Source organism: Dysidea avara, chromosome 6 (genome assembly GCF_963678975.1).
Source record: "Dysidea avara chromosome 6, odDysAvar1.4, whole genome shotgun sequence".
NCBI classification, from domain to species: domain Eukaryota; kingdom Metazoa; phylum Porifera; class Demospongiae; order Dictyoceratida; family Dysideidae; genus Dysidea; species Dysidea avara.
This window is the reverse complement of record NC_089277.1, coordinates 37,103,724-37,121,842: the sequence shown is the minus strand read 5'-3', so window position 1 is coordinate 37,121,842 and position 18,119 is coordinate 37,103,724. Positions and strand designations below refer to the sequence as shown.

General features: G+C 39.8%; 2 protein-coding genes across 2 annotated transcripts in view; one reads left to right on the top strand and one right to left on the bottom strand.

The window, feature by feature from the left end:
• Positions 1 to 9,904, bottom strand: part of LOC136259453 (mitogen-activated protein kinase kinase kinase 15-like) — a 52,085-nt gene extending 42,181 nt beyond the window's left edge. Inside the window, exons 1-7 of the mRNA XM_066052936.1 lie at positions 9,314 to 9,904; positions 8,999 to 9,024; positions 6,582 to 6,746; positions 6,188 to 6,263; positions 5,751 to 5,846; positions 5,408 to 5,505; positions 4,773 to 4,940 (exon numbers count right to left, since the gene is read on the bottom strand). Coding sequence (XP_065909008.1) covers positions 4,773 to 4,940; positions 5,408 to 5,505; positions 5,751 to 5,846; positions 6,188 to 6,263; positions 6,582 to 6,746; positions 8,999 to 9,024; positions 9,314 to 9,715 — 1,031 coding nt within the window. The 5' untranslated portion in view covers positions 9,716 to 9,904. The remainder of the gene's footprint in view (positions 1 to 4,772; positions 4,941 to 5,407; positions 5,506 to 5,750; positions 5,847 to 6,187; positions 6,264 to 6,581; positions 6,747 to 8,998; positions 9,025 to 9,313) is intronic.
• Positions 9,905 to 10,088: 184 nt separating this feature from the next.
• Positions 10,089 to 18,119, top strand: part of LOC136257642 (myotrophin-like) — a 37,139-nt gene continuing 29,108 nt past the window's right edge. Inside the window, exon 1 of the mRNA XM_066050893.1 lies at positions 10,089 to 10,179. Within this exon, the coding sequence (XP_065906965.1) occupies positions 10,159 to 10,179 (21 nt within the window). The 5' untranslated portion in view covers positions 10,089 to 10,158. The remainder of the gene's footprint in view (positions 10,180 to 18,119) is intronic.

Sequence of the window (18,119 nt, the reverse complement as noted above, 5' to 3'; positions counted from 1 at the left end):
CCATTAGATTATGTGGTGATTACAAAGTTAGCCTTAACCCACAGCTACAAGTCAACCAATACCCACTACCTCACCCTGATAAGTTGTTTTCTGCTTTGAATGGTGGTCAAAAGTTCACAACTTTAGATTTATCACAAGCCTACCTGCAAATTGAATTAGAAGAGGAAGCCAAAAGCTGCTCTACAATAAACACTCATAAAGGATTGTATGTTTTTAACAGATTGCCATATGGTATTGCTTCCTTACCAGCTATTTTCCAGTGTGTGATGGAACAAATCCTTCCTAAAGTGCCAGGTATAGTCTGTTATATTGATGATATTCTCATTACAGGGAAGGATGATGAGGAGCACCTCCACAGACTAGAGCTAGTACTGAAAAGCTTAAAAGAAAATGGACTTATCATCAAGATGAGCAAATGCCACTTCCTTCAGCCTTCAGTACAGTACTTCGGTAAGGTTATTTCACAAGATGGCATTCAACTTTCCAAGTCAAAAATAGAAGCCATACTGAAGGTCAAGCCACCATGTGATCAGACACAACTTAGATCCTTTCTGGGAATGGTGAACCACTACAGTAAATTCATAAGGTGTTTGGCAGACCTTAGTGTTCTACTGCTTAAGAAAGATGTCGCTTGGGAGTGGACTGAAACCCATCAAAACTGTTTTGACAGACTGAAAGAAGCCCTTACAACTACAACTGTTTTAGCTCACTTTGACCCAAACATGCCAATTGGTCTAGCATGTGATGCCAGTGCTGTAGGAATTGGCGCAGTTATCTACCACAAATACCTGGATGGTAGTGAGAGACCGATTGCTTATGCTTCCAAGACACTCTCAGACAGTGAAAGAAACTATTCACAGATTGAGCGTGAGGCTTTGAGTATTGTTTTTGGTATTAAGAAATTTCACCAGCACTTGTATGGGCACAAATTTTCTCTCCTTACAGACCACAAACCACTGTTAGCCATATTCAATCCTAAGAAAGGAATCCCAGCAATGGCAGCAAGCAGACTTCAAAGATGGGCCATACTTCTGTCTGCATATACTTATGACATTGAGTACAAGCCAACCAAAGAACATGGCAATGCAGACATGTTGTCAAGACTCCCAATAGGACCTGATCAATTCTTTGATGACCAGCAGAGCTTGAATGTGGTTGTGAACCAGATCCAGGACAGCCAAGTGAGAGATTCGCCTGTTTCAGCTATTGAAGTCCAGAAGGCAACAAAAGCTGATCTTGTCCTCCAGAAACTCTACTTGTACATCAAGAATGGATGGCCACAAACCAAGAAAAAGATAGACAGACAATTACACCCCTACTTTCATGTTCGAACTGAACCAACAGTACATAATGATTGTATTTTGAGAGGGTTACGAGTGGTCATTCCTGAGAAACTACGTAAACAAGTGTTAAGTAAACTCCATTCATCCCATTTGGGAATTGTGCGTATGAAATCAATTGCTCGCCTACATGTTTGGTGGCCACACATAGATTCTGACATTGAATCCTACACTAAAGAGTGTTTACCTTGCCAAGAGAACCACAGCAACCCAAGCAGAGCACCACCACACTTGTGGGAACAAGCTTCAAAGCCATGGGAACCACTTCACCTTGACTTTGCCGGACCATTTCAAGGACACATGTGGTTCATACTGGTAGATGCGTTTTCCAAATGGCCGGAAGTTGTCCAACTGTCAACCACAACTGCTACTAAAACTGTTACTGTGCTGAGAACTATTTTTTCCAGAATGGGCATTCCAAACCAAATTGTCACTGACAATGGTCCTCAATTTACAGCAACCGAATTTGAAGAGTTTTGCCAGAACAATGGTATTAACCATACCCTTACTGCCCCTTATCATCCAAGTTCAAATGGTGAAGCTGAACGTTTTGTGCAAACTTTTAAAACAACAATGCAAAAGGAGACGTACAGTTGAATCTGAGTAAATTCCTGTTACGCTACAGAACAACACCACACTCAGCAACAGGGGAGTCACCAGCAGAACTGATTTTTGGTAGACAGATAAAGACAAGACTTGACTTGCTACAACCAGATGAGATCAAACAGACAAAACCGAAACAGAAAGATCAGATAACTTCAAAGAACTTCCAGATTGATGAGAAGGTATGGGTTAGAAACTATCATGGTACTCCCCGTTGGCTCCCTGGAATTATCACACAGAAAGTGGGTACTTGCAATTGCCTTGTGAAAGTCAGAGAACAGATGTGGAAGAGACATGTTGACCAGTTACGGCTACGCTATGTGAAGTTTCCGCTTACTGAAAACATTGACATTTATGTTGACTTTCCAAGCAACAGCACCAGTGAATAAATGCAACCATCTAATGAATCTGAAGAGTTCATTGGTCCACAAACTAGGAGATATCCTTTCCGCAATAACAGACGACCTCCTGATAAATTACGTCTATAAAGAACTGAAAGAATTGGTGTGGAGGAAACTGTTTTGTATTTATTGTAATTGCGTATGATGTAACCTTATATAATGTATTTGTATGATGATGTAATCTTATGATGTAATTGTGTGTAATTCATTTACTATATATTCAGTGTGTATGCTTGTAATATTTAGACTTAGAGATTTTGTAAATGTTATGGCTTTGTGTTAATAATCATTATCATCTTGTTCGTTGGACTCTGAATCCTAAATATAATAAGGACGACACCTGGTGTAATTGTCCAGTGACCAACCGTTATTGCACACACTGGTACAGCCTCTCAAAGTAGCAACTACAGGTTTGTACAGCAAGTACATATGGAAAATAAATTACAGGTGTTTATTACAATGGGTAAGTTTTTGTTTGTATCACCTTTCTTCACTACGCACAAAGGTGAAGAAATATCGATTGCGTACTGTACTATTGTTTCGAGTCTTCGACGTGTCGTAAACAACCTCCTATAACTTCTGCATCCTTTCAACTAAACAAAAAATTTTGAACTCCTCTTGAGTAAAGTATATTAAAAATCATAAATTTAAAAATAAAGTAGGAATCCAAACGATAAAAAGTAGTGAAACAAGAGAAGAACAATGGTAGCTATTACAGCATAGCTCGGTGGGAAATCCCTACTTTGGCATGATATAGCCATTATTTTGTGTTCAATGCCAAAGTAGGAATTTTCCACCGAGCTATGCTGTAATAGCTACCATTGTTCTTCTCTTATTTCACTACTTTTTATCGTTTGGATTCCTACTTTACTTTTATTTTTAATATACTAGTTTGTTTAGTTTTTTTGCTAAGGCATACAGCTAGCTATAAACAAGTGACTGTTCTATTAGGGTGACTGCTGTATTAGAGTATCTCGAGGCAGCCTGCAAGATGTGCACTTGCCAAAAGGAGGCGTGGTTTCGATCGATTATAGAGTATGTCGGGCGTGTGTGGTCACTGAAATACAGCTAGTGAAAGGGGTGTGTCATCGTGGCTTCAATCGATAGATCGATAATGCGTAGAATGAAGAATGGGCGTGATCTTGTGACCTACCCTGTATTGTGAAGCTATCTAGTACCAGTACCTCTGTACAGTACCCTCCGTCATAGATTATATCAGTAAGTTCCTCCGTACAGTAGCAGTAGCGTAGTCTAAGCGTATTAAATAATCTTGTGGCGTCTATTATGCTGTTTAAAGAAAGTGTTGACACGGAAAATTAACGCCTCAATATGGTTTCGTTGGATGAAGAAGAAGACAAACAACCTGATTGAAGATAAAAGAAAAGACAAGGTGCAGAGGGCACACACTCGTCGGAACCCCAAAAGGCACATCCCACTGGTGAGTTTGTTATTGTGGCGTAAAATGGTGGCCGTGCGCTGCTTCGTTTGGGCTCTAGGCTTGCGACTGTGGTCAGTGAGTGAGGCAGTGAGTCTAAAATTCGAGTTTTGGGTTTAAAAAAAAAAGTTATATCCGGCCACCTGTAAGCGTTTTGTTGTATTTAATGTTGTTTTATGTACTATATAGACTAGTACTATTCCGTAAAGGTGATTTTCATCTCATAAGATATCTCTAGGATGATTTTTAAAGGCAAAAAATTTGGCGGCGCGCGAAAATTTCACCTGGATTCCTACTTAAACGGTACAGTCCGTTTGATATAGGCGAATAAAATGATATCTCAAGGTTTTATTGTTAGCCTCTTTCTTCACTAAGAACAGAGCATTCAAAAAATTTACGATTAAAAAAACAACTAAGTTTCCTGCCATTTTAGATAGTTTTAAAACCGTGGTTGGCTGTAACAGGCGAGCACCAAAAGGGGAGGGAGGTGGGGACTGGAAGGATGGGAAGAGGCTGTGATAAGGGAGGCCGTAGGTATGAATTAGGCCAAGTTATGGGCCATTCAGGTATCAAAACTGGCTAAAATGAAAGGAAATCCTCAGCAGTGTCGTTATTCAACACCACAGAGCTGTACAGCCACATACAGCCATCCCCAGGCTGACCAGAGCTTCATTAAGGCCCCACACCGCATGTACGAATCGCCACTGGGCTTGGGAAAAGCAACCAGCAAAAGCAGACCACTCAAGTCTAGCTGATTTTGATTGTGAAATTAGATAGTTTATTCATGTAGCTTTGTGTTCTTGGTGAAAAATTGAATCTGCTGACATGGGCGATAAGACCGGTTTTCCCAGATCCAGTCAAATATAAGAATGACATTTATATTTTATACCCAGCTTTTAAATCCCAGCCTATAACTGACCTTAATGTTCATATGAGGTCAGTATTGAGGTAAACATGCACACTACAAGGTTAGTACTACACTCACATACTCACCAGTGTATAGCCTTGCCCCTACACTCATTGTCAGTATAGTCAGACTCTACAAACTTGTCCTTGTAAATTCTACACAAACACAAGAAGTCTGGTACATGATTCTCCTGATGTTTTAACTGTTCCTCCATCACAGATAGGCCATGGTCCTTGTCTCCCGGCTTGTTACGTCTACAACAGTGAGAGTGCGATACACTTGTAGGTGTGGGAAATGGATTTTCATGGTGTACACAGAAGACAATGACCATTTCAACCACAAGTTTATTTGGTAATGTATTTCTGTATCATAATACTTATAGTACACATTTTACATAACTACATTAATGGAGTTATGTACAGTTGGTGTTGAGAGAGAAGGATAGTAAGATGTGGTACATAGAGAGGTACAATCACAACTGATGGCTACAGATAAACCATCATTACAAACATGTTATTATAAAACATTGTGACTGTACTATGAGAGTCTAGTATTACATCATTCCAAAAGTATACCAAATTGTTTAGTGGCTTTTTAAGTGCCACATCCCAAAATAATTATATTTTGAGTGAAGGAAAAGAAGCAAAATTTCCTTCCTCTCTCCTATGACAAAGTTAGCCCCTTAGGTTCTCATTTCTGTTGTGCTACAATATCCACATACCTGTTGAGGGCAAAGGCATAACACATTTGTATGGGAGGTTTCTGCATCTGTTCACGATTTGGTAACTTATCCACTAACTCTATCATTGTGTCATAGTCCTGTACATAATACACAAGTACATATGATGATGATCAAACAGTCTCAGCATGATACAGTGGATCCACAGAATATTGGTAATATCACCATAATCAGATGATGGTGATGAGAATCAAGATTTTTGATTAACAAAATGTCATCATAATTTCTCTGATGTCTTAGATCACAACGTTACACTTTCACCTTTAAAATTTTGTGGGGCATGGGACAATGCCAGCTCTCACACACAGACACACACACACTATACCTGGATGTCCCTATAAGACAACAACAGGTTTAAGATGATCTCAGCAGTGAAGAGACGAGGATCTTCATCAATCATACCCCTCAACTGCTTCAGCTCCTGTAGTGACAATATGGAGTGTACAGTGTGTTCTGTTAGAGATCTTATGAAGTGCATTAGAGGGAAAAAAGTGGTTAGAGATGTTGGTGATTTAAAGGGTGTGTGTTGTGTTGTAGTGTGTTACCAACATAGCAAGCATGTGTATGTGTGTGCTCACATGCATTTGTGTAGTGTGTGTGTATGGTGTGGTGTGTGTGTTGTGTGTATTGTGTGTGTGTATTGTGTGTGTGTGTGTGTGTGTGTGTGTGTGTGTGTGTGTGTGTGTGTGTGTGTGTGTGTGTGTGTGTGTGTGTGTGTGTGTGTGTGTGCGTGTACATGTCACTAAAGCTTATCGTGCTTACCAATTTTAACTCTTCACCTTTCAGTTTTTCTTGTGACTTACATAATTGTTTTAAGAAGAATTCCTTGTACTGTTTCCTAGCAACATAACAACAAGCTAAACATTATAATACAAACATACGGACAGACAAGGTGGACTTAATTGTTCCAGTGTAATATATTCAAGTCAACAGCACCAGACTCTCACAAAATAATGCACAATTAAATCCTCACTGACTCTCTCAAGCAGATATGAAGCTAATCCAAAAATCTGTTCTCCTATACTAGTATGCCATAAATCTTAACATAAAACATTAATAGCATCAGTAACTTAATTATTAAAACTGGAAGCTTAATATAACATTGGTAGGATTAGTGTTACTTGAAAAGATCGGTTTCCCACAATGATATACTTACCTGGTAGCAAATTGAATATCTTTTCTGAAACGTTTGCTGAGGACCACCCCACACTGGACTATCTGGTAGGCTGTTGCTAGGCAAGAGGCCACTAATATCAGCAGTTCTAGCCACTCCCTCCTCATCCACACAATAAGGAATGTAAGTGTATGATGTACCAGATAACTATATTAGTAAACAACACAGGCTATTTTAAGAATTTATATGTATGTACACATTTAAGTACTATAGTAAAATATTATGAAGTACCACATAGATACATAACATTTATTAGTCAGAAAGAGGGAGCTCACTGCCAGGGAAATACCAGTAAGATATTTCTAAGTGGTAGAGCAGCTGCCATGGGAGACACGTACAGTAATAGCCAGAGGTAGTTATGGAGAATGATGGCCGACAACAAAATAAGATGCACAAATTATATTACTGGTTCTGCTTGTGGTAAGGAGTGAATTAAGCTATAGTCTTTTGTAAGGAATTTCTGTAGATTTCCTCATACCTTCTACAACAAAGAAAACAAGTGGTGTGACCATGTGTGGCTGTGTGAAGGATGCCTTTCTATTTCATGAACAGATTGTTCAGATGTTATTTTTTTGAGTTTTCTCTGTCATGAAACTGGAAACAGCTGGGTAGTGATTTCACCAGGTTGACAACATGAACATCAAGGGCTGTGCGATAATGGTAAAACCTAGATCTTGATAAACAATGTTATCTCAATGACGATGTGACAATGTAGGACTGTTTTGTAAACACAATTTTACATATTTGTTGACATCAAGTCAAGTAGTGGCGGTTAAGCCACAAATTTTATCACTTCCCCAGCTAGTTTGACACATTTCCATCTGATTGTGGTTGATTTACAACAGAGATTTACTATTATCTCGATATGGAAACTTTTACGATAAGTGATTTAGGTATCTAGATAATCTTTTATCTAAATTATCTCCCAGCCCTTACTGATAACAAACATTTCAGACACATTGAGATCTGACATCAGTTTTTTCAGAGCAGTCAAAAAAGTTCAAGGGATGTGTGCAATATACTGATATATCAATATAAAATTTACTATCGTAACACCAATATTAAAATGTTCATACCGTGATCGCTATATACACGGCAGATTACTGCATGATTTTAATGCAAAATTGGCTAGCACAAAGTTTGTCAACAGTAAAGTGAGTACCTCTTCTATACTGGAGTCTCAAGGTACATACCCACCTATGCAGCTAGCTAAGTGTACATGTCTTTCAGATGTTAATGTAAATATGTGATCAGTTTAAACAAAGTGTGCATTTTAACTACTGTAACTTGTAATTCAATTTCATGAGAAATATACATTTCTGGCACAATGTTGTGATATATATCGTATTGTGATATCTTTTTTTTAAAAAAAAGGTGATATGTGACCTGCTGAGTGAAAACCTAACTTCCTTGAATTTCATTTTGACATTTTTGTTGCCTAGAGGGAAAAGCCAATGAACTGTTGAAGTTTCAGCCATTTCTGGTGAGTGGTTTTGGAGTTATAGCGATAGACAACAAGAAGAGCAAAATAATCCATTTGTACAGTGATTATATTGGAAAAAATTTACAGGCACTTGTTTAATTGATCAAGTGCCTGTAAATGAGTGCAATGGGCTGTGCAATGGGCTACGGAGTGCAATGGGCTACGGAGTTGGGACTTGTGCCATTCTATTCACCATGAACTGGGGTATATAGTTTACAACTTAAATACACTCACGCTATCAAGCAAGAAGGCTGTTCAAGCTTAAAAATGGCAACGATAAAGTTAAGTTTTATCGCAACATAAACAAACACATGTAACTCAAGTTTGCTCCATGGTACAGAAACAAAACAAAGATATTCCTACTCTCAGGCATTGATCCAGAATTATTTAGAGGGGAGTGGCTAGAAGCTTTGGCAATTCATAGCTTTGACATTCCACTAAATATTGATAATATTTGTGAAGCTTTCAAAAGAAAACAACCAAGGAAAATGTGCGGTCCTTCTATTCTGTATTAGATTACCTTGGTTTTGTAAAAGACTATATACATGTGCATGCAAGAATGAAAAATTACATAATGTATATGGCGTTGTATGTACAAGCAAACAGTACAGAAAAGAAAAGACACAAAAAAGGATTAAAACAAAATAACAGGGTAATGGATACTAATCATTAGCCATCCTATCCACCCCCGCTGGATCAGCCCCTGACTCTCCATAAAGAGGCGGATCCACTGTTATATTAGATCATTCGATTCCAGTCTTCCTTCACTGTTTACTGAAGCGATTAAGACGTTGCATAAAATTATTTATGTAGCATGCATTTTTACTCAATGTATTTCAATGGCATTTATCTCTAAAACAGAATTATGCAGGTTTTGGCTCATCGGGTCACATATGTGATAGTTGGTGATTCACACCCCTTGGCTGTAAAGTACACAGAACACTATTGTGTGTACACATAATACACATGTACCACACAACTAATCTATTCATACACCCCTGTAGTTTGAAGTATAAATCAGGGGCACATTGGCTGTCATCTGACTAAAGCAAACCAACCCTAAGACACCTGTACATTACACAGCTAGGGGCTGAGAGTTAGTGCAGGCATGGGGCGGGGTTAAAAGGCTCTGTCTTGAAACACAAATGTGCAAGTGCACATATATACACACACATACTCACACTGGGCATAGTGCTAGCTGTAGGAAGAAGACTTCCTCTACGACCTAGACCAGATTTGGGGTATCTTGATCAATATAAGTCACCATGTTTTGTTTCATGTCAAAGTTCTCCCTCAGTCCAAGATGATAGGACAAGACAGCTAGATAGGACACCTCTGTGATATCAGCCACAGCTACATCAGCACTGTAGAACTGGTCCAACACTGATGTCTCCCCAAAGTCTAACTTCTCAAATAGTATACGTTGACAGGTCATACCTAGCTCCTTGGCAGCTGATTGTAGCTGGGGTATACGTTGACAGGTCATACCTAGCTCCTTGGCAGCTGATTGTAGCTGGGGGTGGTAGGCAAGGGCAGTCCATCCAGCCCGGGGAAAAAAAATTGTAGAGCATCCAGTCCCATCCATTGTGTCTGGATAGACCGCTACGATAACTGACTGCTTCCCCACCGGCATTGTGTAGTACGAAGTCGCTTGAGCTGAACAAACAGTAGGAACTCCACGTGAGTCAAAATTCACTTCAGACACTCAGTGAGGTGTTTCAGTCTCCATTGCAAATCATAGCTGGAAGCGGTGAGTATTAATTGGAATCGACTAAACTACCGTAGGCGGGGAAAGTTACGCGTGGGAAAAGTTTCGCGAATTGCACTCTGCTTTGTATACCGGCGTAAAAGTTTTGCGATTCTGAATTTGCATACCAATTTATTACTGCACAAATACAAGCATGTAGAAACTAGCTGGCGTAAAAGTTTCGCGATAGCTACTGCAATCGCGAAACTTTTCCCACGCGTAACTTTCCCCGCCTACGGCATACAATTTAATTTGTTCACGTGGGTTAGCTGAATTTCCGGTAAAGTGCATTGAAGTGAGACAGCCTCTAGGGCAGCCACTTTAGCTGTATGGCAGCACCACGGGAACATGTAAGTGTGCACACTATTAATTGTCATCATCGTAATTAAGAAATTATCGTAGTTTTCCTAGGGATATGTTAGCTAGCTAGTCAGCCTAGTGCATAGGTAGGGTCCGCAATCCGAAAAATTAACTTCTACAAATCAATCCCCCTACCATTGTGGAATGTTCATTGTAGTATCCCATTGCTTGATCCACCATGAAACCGGAGGCACGATTGTTGTCTTCACAGAAATATCGTTTTCAGTATCTCGCAAGATGCAAAATTTATTTTTAAAATTTCGTGCTCCACACAAAGGACCGGATGAAACTTGCTACTTAGCCAAATCGTATCCAGAGTTGTTCAGTGTAGTTGAAAAGTACGCACATAAATAAGTAAATGATTTGCTGGGTGTCAAAACAGACAAAGAGATGCGAAGTTTCGAAAAAACAGACAAAGAGATGCGAAGTTTCGAATTCAAACTGCCCTACCACCCAGGGTAAGAGAAGCCAACTCTTCCTCATAGTGTTTCGATACGGTTGGGTGCATAGTCTGTCTATGCTGTTAGTTTGGAAAAGATCTGAGACTTCTCACCATCTGGGTGACGAGCGTCAAATTTTTCTGTAGCATCAAAGAATCGTGTCGCGCTTTCTAGCCATTTCCAGCGCTTCTGCAGTCACAACAATCATCAATTATAAACTAAAACTATGGAAAAAGATGTCCCTGAACGTTTGGTAGCAGCGGTTGTCAATTATTATTTCATCCACGGCTTCCACGCCTCGCTCTAAGCTATGCATCCAGGGAGGCAGCAAAATCGTCCAAATTTGACTTCACCCCTCACGCTCCACAGCAGCTTCAAGTTTTCACTAGATCACCCTACATCACTATTATTAGGCATTCCAGACTGATCTTAAAATTTTGGAAAAACAGGCTTTTTATATGCTCAATAGATAGAGTATTGATTGCTGATCTCAGAAATATATAGTTTGTTGGGTTGGAATTAGCTACTTTGGCATGCACAGTGCTTAAAAACTGAAAAAAGGTACATTTTTTCTCCAGGGCTCCCCATACATTTTACAGGGGGAAATGGCACAATTGAATCAGGAAGCCATCTAGCAATCTGGACCATCTTGAAACTGCAGTTGCTTCTAGCTGCAAGTTTGTACATGTAATGAGAGTAACTTCAGGTCTTATTGGATCTCAGCGATCTTTGTATGCTTTGTGGTGAGCAAATATGTTTCACCTACTGCACACTTCTCAATACAATGGTGTATGCCCATAGGCAAGTGGCTATCTCAAGTTGGTAAAAACATCAAGTTAACAACTTATAAAGGTAAACAACTAAAGTGGAGGTGCCACAATGATGCAACAATACCTAAGGTGGAGTTGTGGTTTCAATTATGGCATTGTTATGCCGACTTTGAAGTGGTTTATACTTTTGAGTTGATGACACAACCATCAAAAAATTGCTCTGGAGCTGAAAATCGCTAACCCGAGCGAAGTAACTACGCACTTTAAAGTAAGCACCAGTGACTACCTTCCACCCGACCGTACGTTTTTTAAAGTTTTAAAGTATTCTACATACATTACAAGGCTTGAAAAGATTACAAAACAACACAAAACTTACTTATATGTAACGCGCACGATAAAACTAAGATTTTCATGATGATCAGCGTGTGGACAAACCCCACAGCGATTTTCACCCTCATTGGAGCTCGGACGACGGAGCAATCCCAAGTTAAACACGAGTTGTCATTTTGTGCCAGGGTTCTATTGGGGAATATACGGAGAATTTTTTTATTAAAAAATCTCGGATACTGGAATGCCTACTATTATACTGCAAAGCATCCAAAAAAAAACGAAAAAAGCACAAAATCTTTCATTTTTGATTCGAGCTGGGTGGAGCTCCTGCTGAGCTGCTGGTATACTGCACCATATGAAATCACAGAAACACCAACTACTATACTACTACCAAACATTTTGAACCATCATTTATCATCATTCTAAACAAAATTAAGTGACCAGTGTGTCATCAGAAGTACTGGAAAGCACTTTGGTACCATTGAGAGAATCCCTTGAAATGATGCACGAAAATTTTGACGTTCTTCACCCAGATGGTGAGAAGTATCAGATCCTTTCCAGACTAACAGCATAGACAGACTATGCATCCAACCTTATCACATCACTATGAGGAAGAGTTGGCTTTTCTTGTCTTGGCTGGTAGGGCAGTTTGAATTCGAAAATTTGTGTTTCGTTTTCTGCTTTTTGAGAGAAAGCAACCCTGTGCCGGGAACCCAGTGAACCATTTGCTTATTACTGTGCGTACTTTTTAACTACATTAACTCTAGATAATACCTAGCTAAGTAGCAAGTTCTATCCTGTTCTTTGTGTGGAGCACGAGATTTTAAAAATAATTTTTGCATCTCACGAAATACTAAAATCGATATTTCTGTGAAGACAACAATCGTGCCTCCGGTTTCATGGTGGATCTAGCAATGGGATACTACAATGAACAACCCACAATGGTAGGGGGATCGATTTGTAAAAGTTGATTTTTCGGATTGCGGACCCTAGCATAGGGGGGTGTAGTATCTATGGCTAGTGCGATCTGTAACAAAATATTTGTTCCGGGTGCATAAATGGTCCAGCCGGACCACATATGTTCGACATAAATGGTCCGGCCGGACCAGCTATGACAACAAAATTGGTCCTACCTAAGCAAAACTGGTCCGGGATATAAATGTCAATTCTATTATGCACTTGTCAATTTCATGCCCCACCCCCGGGGAGGGTGGGGGAATACAGGGGATTTGACAAATCGCGGTGTCAAATTCCCCACTACTGGGGCAAAATCAGCTGTCAAATCCCCACTATGTCCCCACCCCCATAGTAGGGGATTTGACAACACCTCAAGGATGACTAAGCGCATATTTCATACATACGACTACTAATAAACCTGCCCTGTAGCTAGTAAAATTATAGCAAGTGCGATTTTATTGTTTAGAAATGCAACTACCGAAAATCGGTCAGTGAATTGGACAATTGTCAATTGCCCCAGGGGTGGGGACAAGAAGCAATGTCAAATCCCCACCTGGGGTGTGGGGACGCCCGGGGGTTGGTAGTCTCACGTGGCCAGACCGCTTTTTTCCGTATATTGGGTGGGGGAAAAAGGGTCTGGTGCAACTCCAATAGCTGTTTACTTCTGAGCCGTCCCCACATTCCGGGGACGCTAATTGAATAACATTGGTCACAAAGGAGTGCCATGACGTCAGTAAAACTATGAAGTATTTCTACACTCCTGCTCCGGTTGTGAGTTAGTCTCGTGCTCAGACCGCTTTTTTTTTCTTTTGTGTGGGGGCATTCCCACCCCCACACAAAAGAAAAAAAAGCGGTCTGGGCTCGAGACCAGTTGTGAGTCTTGTTACATGATGAGGATTAACTTTCAAGACGCTATAAAAGAGACATCGGAGCAAATTAAGATTCGTTTAAAGGATAAACAGATCTCTAGTTAACTTACTGACGTCATGGCACCTCCTTTGTGACCAATGTTATTCAATTAGCGTCCCCGGAATGTGGGGACGGCTCAGAAGTAAACAGCTATTGGAGTTGCACCTTACCCTTTTTTCCCCACCCAATATATGGAAAAAAGCGGTCTGGCCACGCGAGACTAGGGGGTGGGGGGGTGGGGCATGAAATTGACAAGTGCATAAAGCTAAGCCACGTACTCGTTACTATTTGTTGTGATTAGCTATACTGAGTGACAAAATAATTACCTAACTACTACCAACTTAACCAAAGTCAAAGTCTGGAGACAGTTCGTCCTCAGCACTGAGTTAGCAAATACTGGCGGAGTACCATCTTCGCATTGTAGCTACCTCCGTAAAGTTTCAGACAGTTGCTGAAGAAGTTGGAGCCTAGCAAACTAAAATTGCTATAGCTACGTACTACTAGCTATTACTGTACACGGTAATGCACAAGTATATTACGTAGTTTGGGACATTTATTTATTTATTTATTATTGCTCAATGGAAAGTTGCCAAAGGTTCCAGCAAATGTACAGTAATTATAGTTAACTTATACTTTTAATGTTTGAAAGTTAATAGGTGCATGGTGGCAGTTCGTGCAATCTGCTACATGGACATAAATAAAGGTATAGGTGCAGTGGTTTTTAGTGTGTACGAAATGATTTAGCTTGTTGCATGTAGACTGTAGAAGATCTGGTGTGTCCTTGAGAGAATGTAACAATATTATAGTTGTTTATGTCACAATTTCGTGTGATTGACTTAAGTGACTTGATTGCAAATAAAATATCTTGGATCTCAAAGAGGTAGGAGCTTGAGTTCAAGTATCCTGGATTTATAATTAGTATCATAGTTGTTCAAAATGAATTTTGTCATTTAATGCTGAATATACTCAAATTACATATGTGACCGGGCCTGCGATAATAGGGCATGTGGGCACATGATTTTTGCCTACTTTTCACAATTTCATCACTCATAACTTTTTGTATCATTATGCTATGGCATTGCAATTTTCAGCTCTTAGTGAGCATTTAATTGGCATCATGATGCAAGTTACAGAATGGAAATATACTTTTCCAGTAGTGAGATATTACCTGTAGAGTGATGGAGTGTAGTTTGTGCCCACATGCCCTGTTTTTGCAGGCCAGGTCACATATTATCCTTAATTAGGTATGGTCGCCATAATTGTGAGCATGTAGTAAGTGAGGACTGTGAGGTGCATGGGGACAAACTAGGGCCTAAAATAAGGCCTTAACACTGCACAAATTTGCAGTGTTAAACCTGAAGTGTGCAGTGATAAATCTGCATGATTTTGTACAGTGTGAAATTACAGCACAAAATCAGATTGTGCAATCATTTTGTGCAGTCAGATCTAAATTACACTACTGATTAGAATATTTAGATCTGACTGCTCTATTAGAGTATATCGATCTTTTAAACAGGTATTCAAGGGGCCGGCCTCCTGGGACCCCTTTCAGGCTGGGTCCTGGGGAAAAATGCCCCAGTTGCCCCCCCATTGGTGGCCCTAAACGTACGTTGCAAAATTCATAATTAGCAGATTCAGGCATGACAAACTGGAGGCAGACCGTTTGTGTTCAGCCCGGACCATTTATGCACTGACATGGGTGGTCCGGGGCGACCAAGTATGTAAGCACAAGCAGTCCGCCCGGACCTTATTTGCCCGGACCATTGGTGCGTTGACAGATTGTAGCTAGTGTGAAGAGGTCAACCCTCCCCTACATTTTCTCCGACATCTAGCCTCGCGTTTAGCTGCTGCGAATAAGCGGTATCACAGATGTAACGGCACGTGGAGGAATTTATTAGATTTACCATAGATAGTATATTCTACATACCCACGTAGAATACTGATACCATAGGCGGAAAGGGGGGGGGGGGGGGGGGGGGGGCTAGGGGGCTAAAGCCCCCCTAGGTCTGCTGAAGGGGGGCCTAGCCCCCCCTCAGAATGATATCACACCGAAATTATCTTTCTTGGAGTGGGGCTGAAAACCACGATAAAGATCGAGATACTCTAATAGAGCAGTCACTCTAATAAAGTAGTCAGTGTGTAGCGAGCTATGTAAGGATTTTTATGTAGTTTATCAGCTAGAAATGGTAGCTGGTGAGGTGGATAGCTCTTGTGAGTTGGTTGTGAGCTTTTTTTTTTTTTTTGGTCTCACCTTACCAAACTATAGAAATAAGTCTGGGTCAGCTCAGCGGAGCCCCCCCTCATATCAACTACTTCCTCCGCCGCTGACTGATACTATCTATGGATTAATTTACTAACTGGCATGATAGGAACGGTACTCATCGGAATGGTAAGGCCACTCCAAGAAAATTCATTGTTTCCCATTTCGTTGTCTCAACTGTGTGGGGCAGGCAGTTCATTATTCATTATAGCTATGCTACTAATTTTTAAATTCCATGACCCACACAACAGCTATTGGAAGGGGATAAATACAGTATATAAGCTCCATGGGTTCAGGGTATGACTTTGAATAAGGCTAGATTTAGTGCCTGTGTACAACTGCTACACATTCATGTGATAAATAAAATGTTCAGTTTACAGAATAATGAATGAGGGGTCTGACACTCTTGAAATCTCGTACGCTTCGTCAGAAATCACATTTGAAATCATGAAATCACACACTCAAAAGAAATCAGAAAACGAAAACTGTAAAATTCCGTATATTTCTGTAAATTACTGACGCATTGAATGATGCGATATTATTGATTGGAACTTGACAGAAGTGATTTAAGGCGCGAATCGCTTGATCTGGAACTTGTTCGGCTGCCAATCTCTTGAATTTTACAGCTGAAGCTGAGTCCACTAATGGTCAAAAGCGTCCATTACTGGAGCCACACGAGTGATCTGAGAATCTATCTCAGAATCTATTCAGTGTTAACTAGCAATTTAGGCTCTACTCGCAGCCACAAGTGACTGCATGGGCTAATGATGAAACAGGTTAACCATGTAGAAGAGCTGCAAACTATGAGCACACTTTTGCAAAGAAAGTAGTTCCCACTGAGCATTAGCTTCAGGACAAATATGCAGAGAAAACATGTATGTCAGTACTGGCCATGGTTAGTAACTAGCTACTAGGTGTTAACTATTCAAAGATTAGCTCACACAATATGATTCTGCTTGTTCAGCTGACCCACTTAACACCTTTGTACAACTCACAAACAAACATTTCATTTAAAACAGGGTTAAGCTCATAATACAATGAAGACCATGGTATCCAGATCAGTCAACTGTGTATTTAAGTGTTTCCTGCCACTGTGGTTGTTAGTCAATATGAAATGAGATCAGGTTTGTTAACAGAGAGCCATTCCAGTTTCCAATACCATTGTGAAAGAAAGGATGTGCACGTTACTGCTGTTAGCAGAAATATTGTTTATGTCAACTTTCACGTGTGGTTTGATCTATTGTGTATTATCAAACTGGTAGCTAGTACATACAAGATAGCTATCTTTCTGCATAAGTCAGCTTGGCTATTGCATGCAGATTAAATACATCACATAGCTATTGATCAGATGAGCACTGTTAAAACTCAGGTGGTCATAGCACACTTAACCAGCAGCACACCCTTGGGGTGCAGGCACACTTTTAGGATATAGTGTGTGAAGCACACATGACACTAAGATTTGTAAATGAAAAACTATTTTCTGTTATTATAGATGATTCTAGTGTTAAAAATTAGGTGTTCTTGGCATCCTTTATCATTTAGAGGTAGTAGGATGTATAGAAAAGCATACATTTTATTGAATTTATATGCTATAAATAAACTCGTTTTGTGATAAGCCATTACATAGACACATTACAATAAAATGTGTATTTGTGCATGTATGCTCTAAATGTGTTGTATGCTATACGTAGCTTGCACTCCTGTGGTGTATGTGATGTGTAGGAGATGATAGTTCACATTTGTCCATTAGTTAGCAAATGTGAACCATCATCTCCTACACATCACATATTTCACCGAAGTATGTGATTTGTGTGTGGTATGCATAAATACACTTTATTGTAGTGACGGTTCAAGTCAGGGAACAAAGCTGGTATGTTTGTATCAATAAAGTAACCAATTTGCATTAACCAAGAGTAAATTTAATCTTGATTAATATTAACTCACAGAATTTCCATTAGATTAATCCATTCAACAGTAGAGAGATGAAAATTTTGTATACTGATGATCAGTTGGGGGCCCGTACATATCTTAAGGTAGCCTCAGTTGAATGAAATTAAACCCACAATCAAACTCCAGGCTTGGTGATATAGGTTTTATATACAATGTTTAAGTAGAGATTTGAAAGCAGTAAGTTGCTGACTGACTAATAGTGTTGTGTACTGTTTGTATATTGTTGACATTCCAGGAATGTTACACCAATTTTGAAACTGCAGATGATGTAATATTTCACAATAATACTATGATGAGTGGTGGTTGACTTTGAT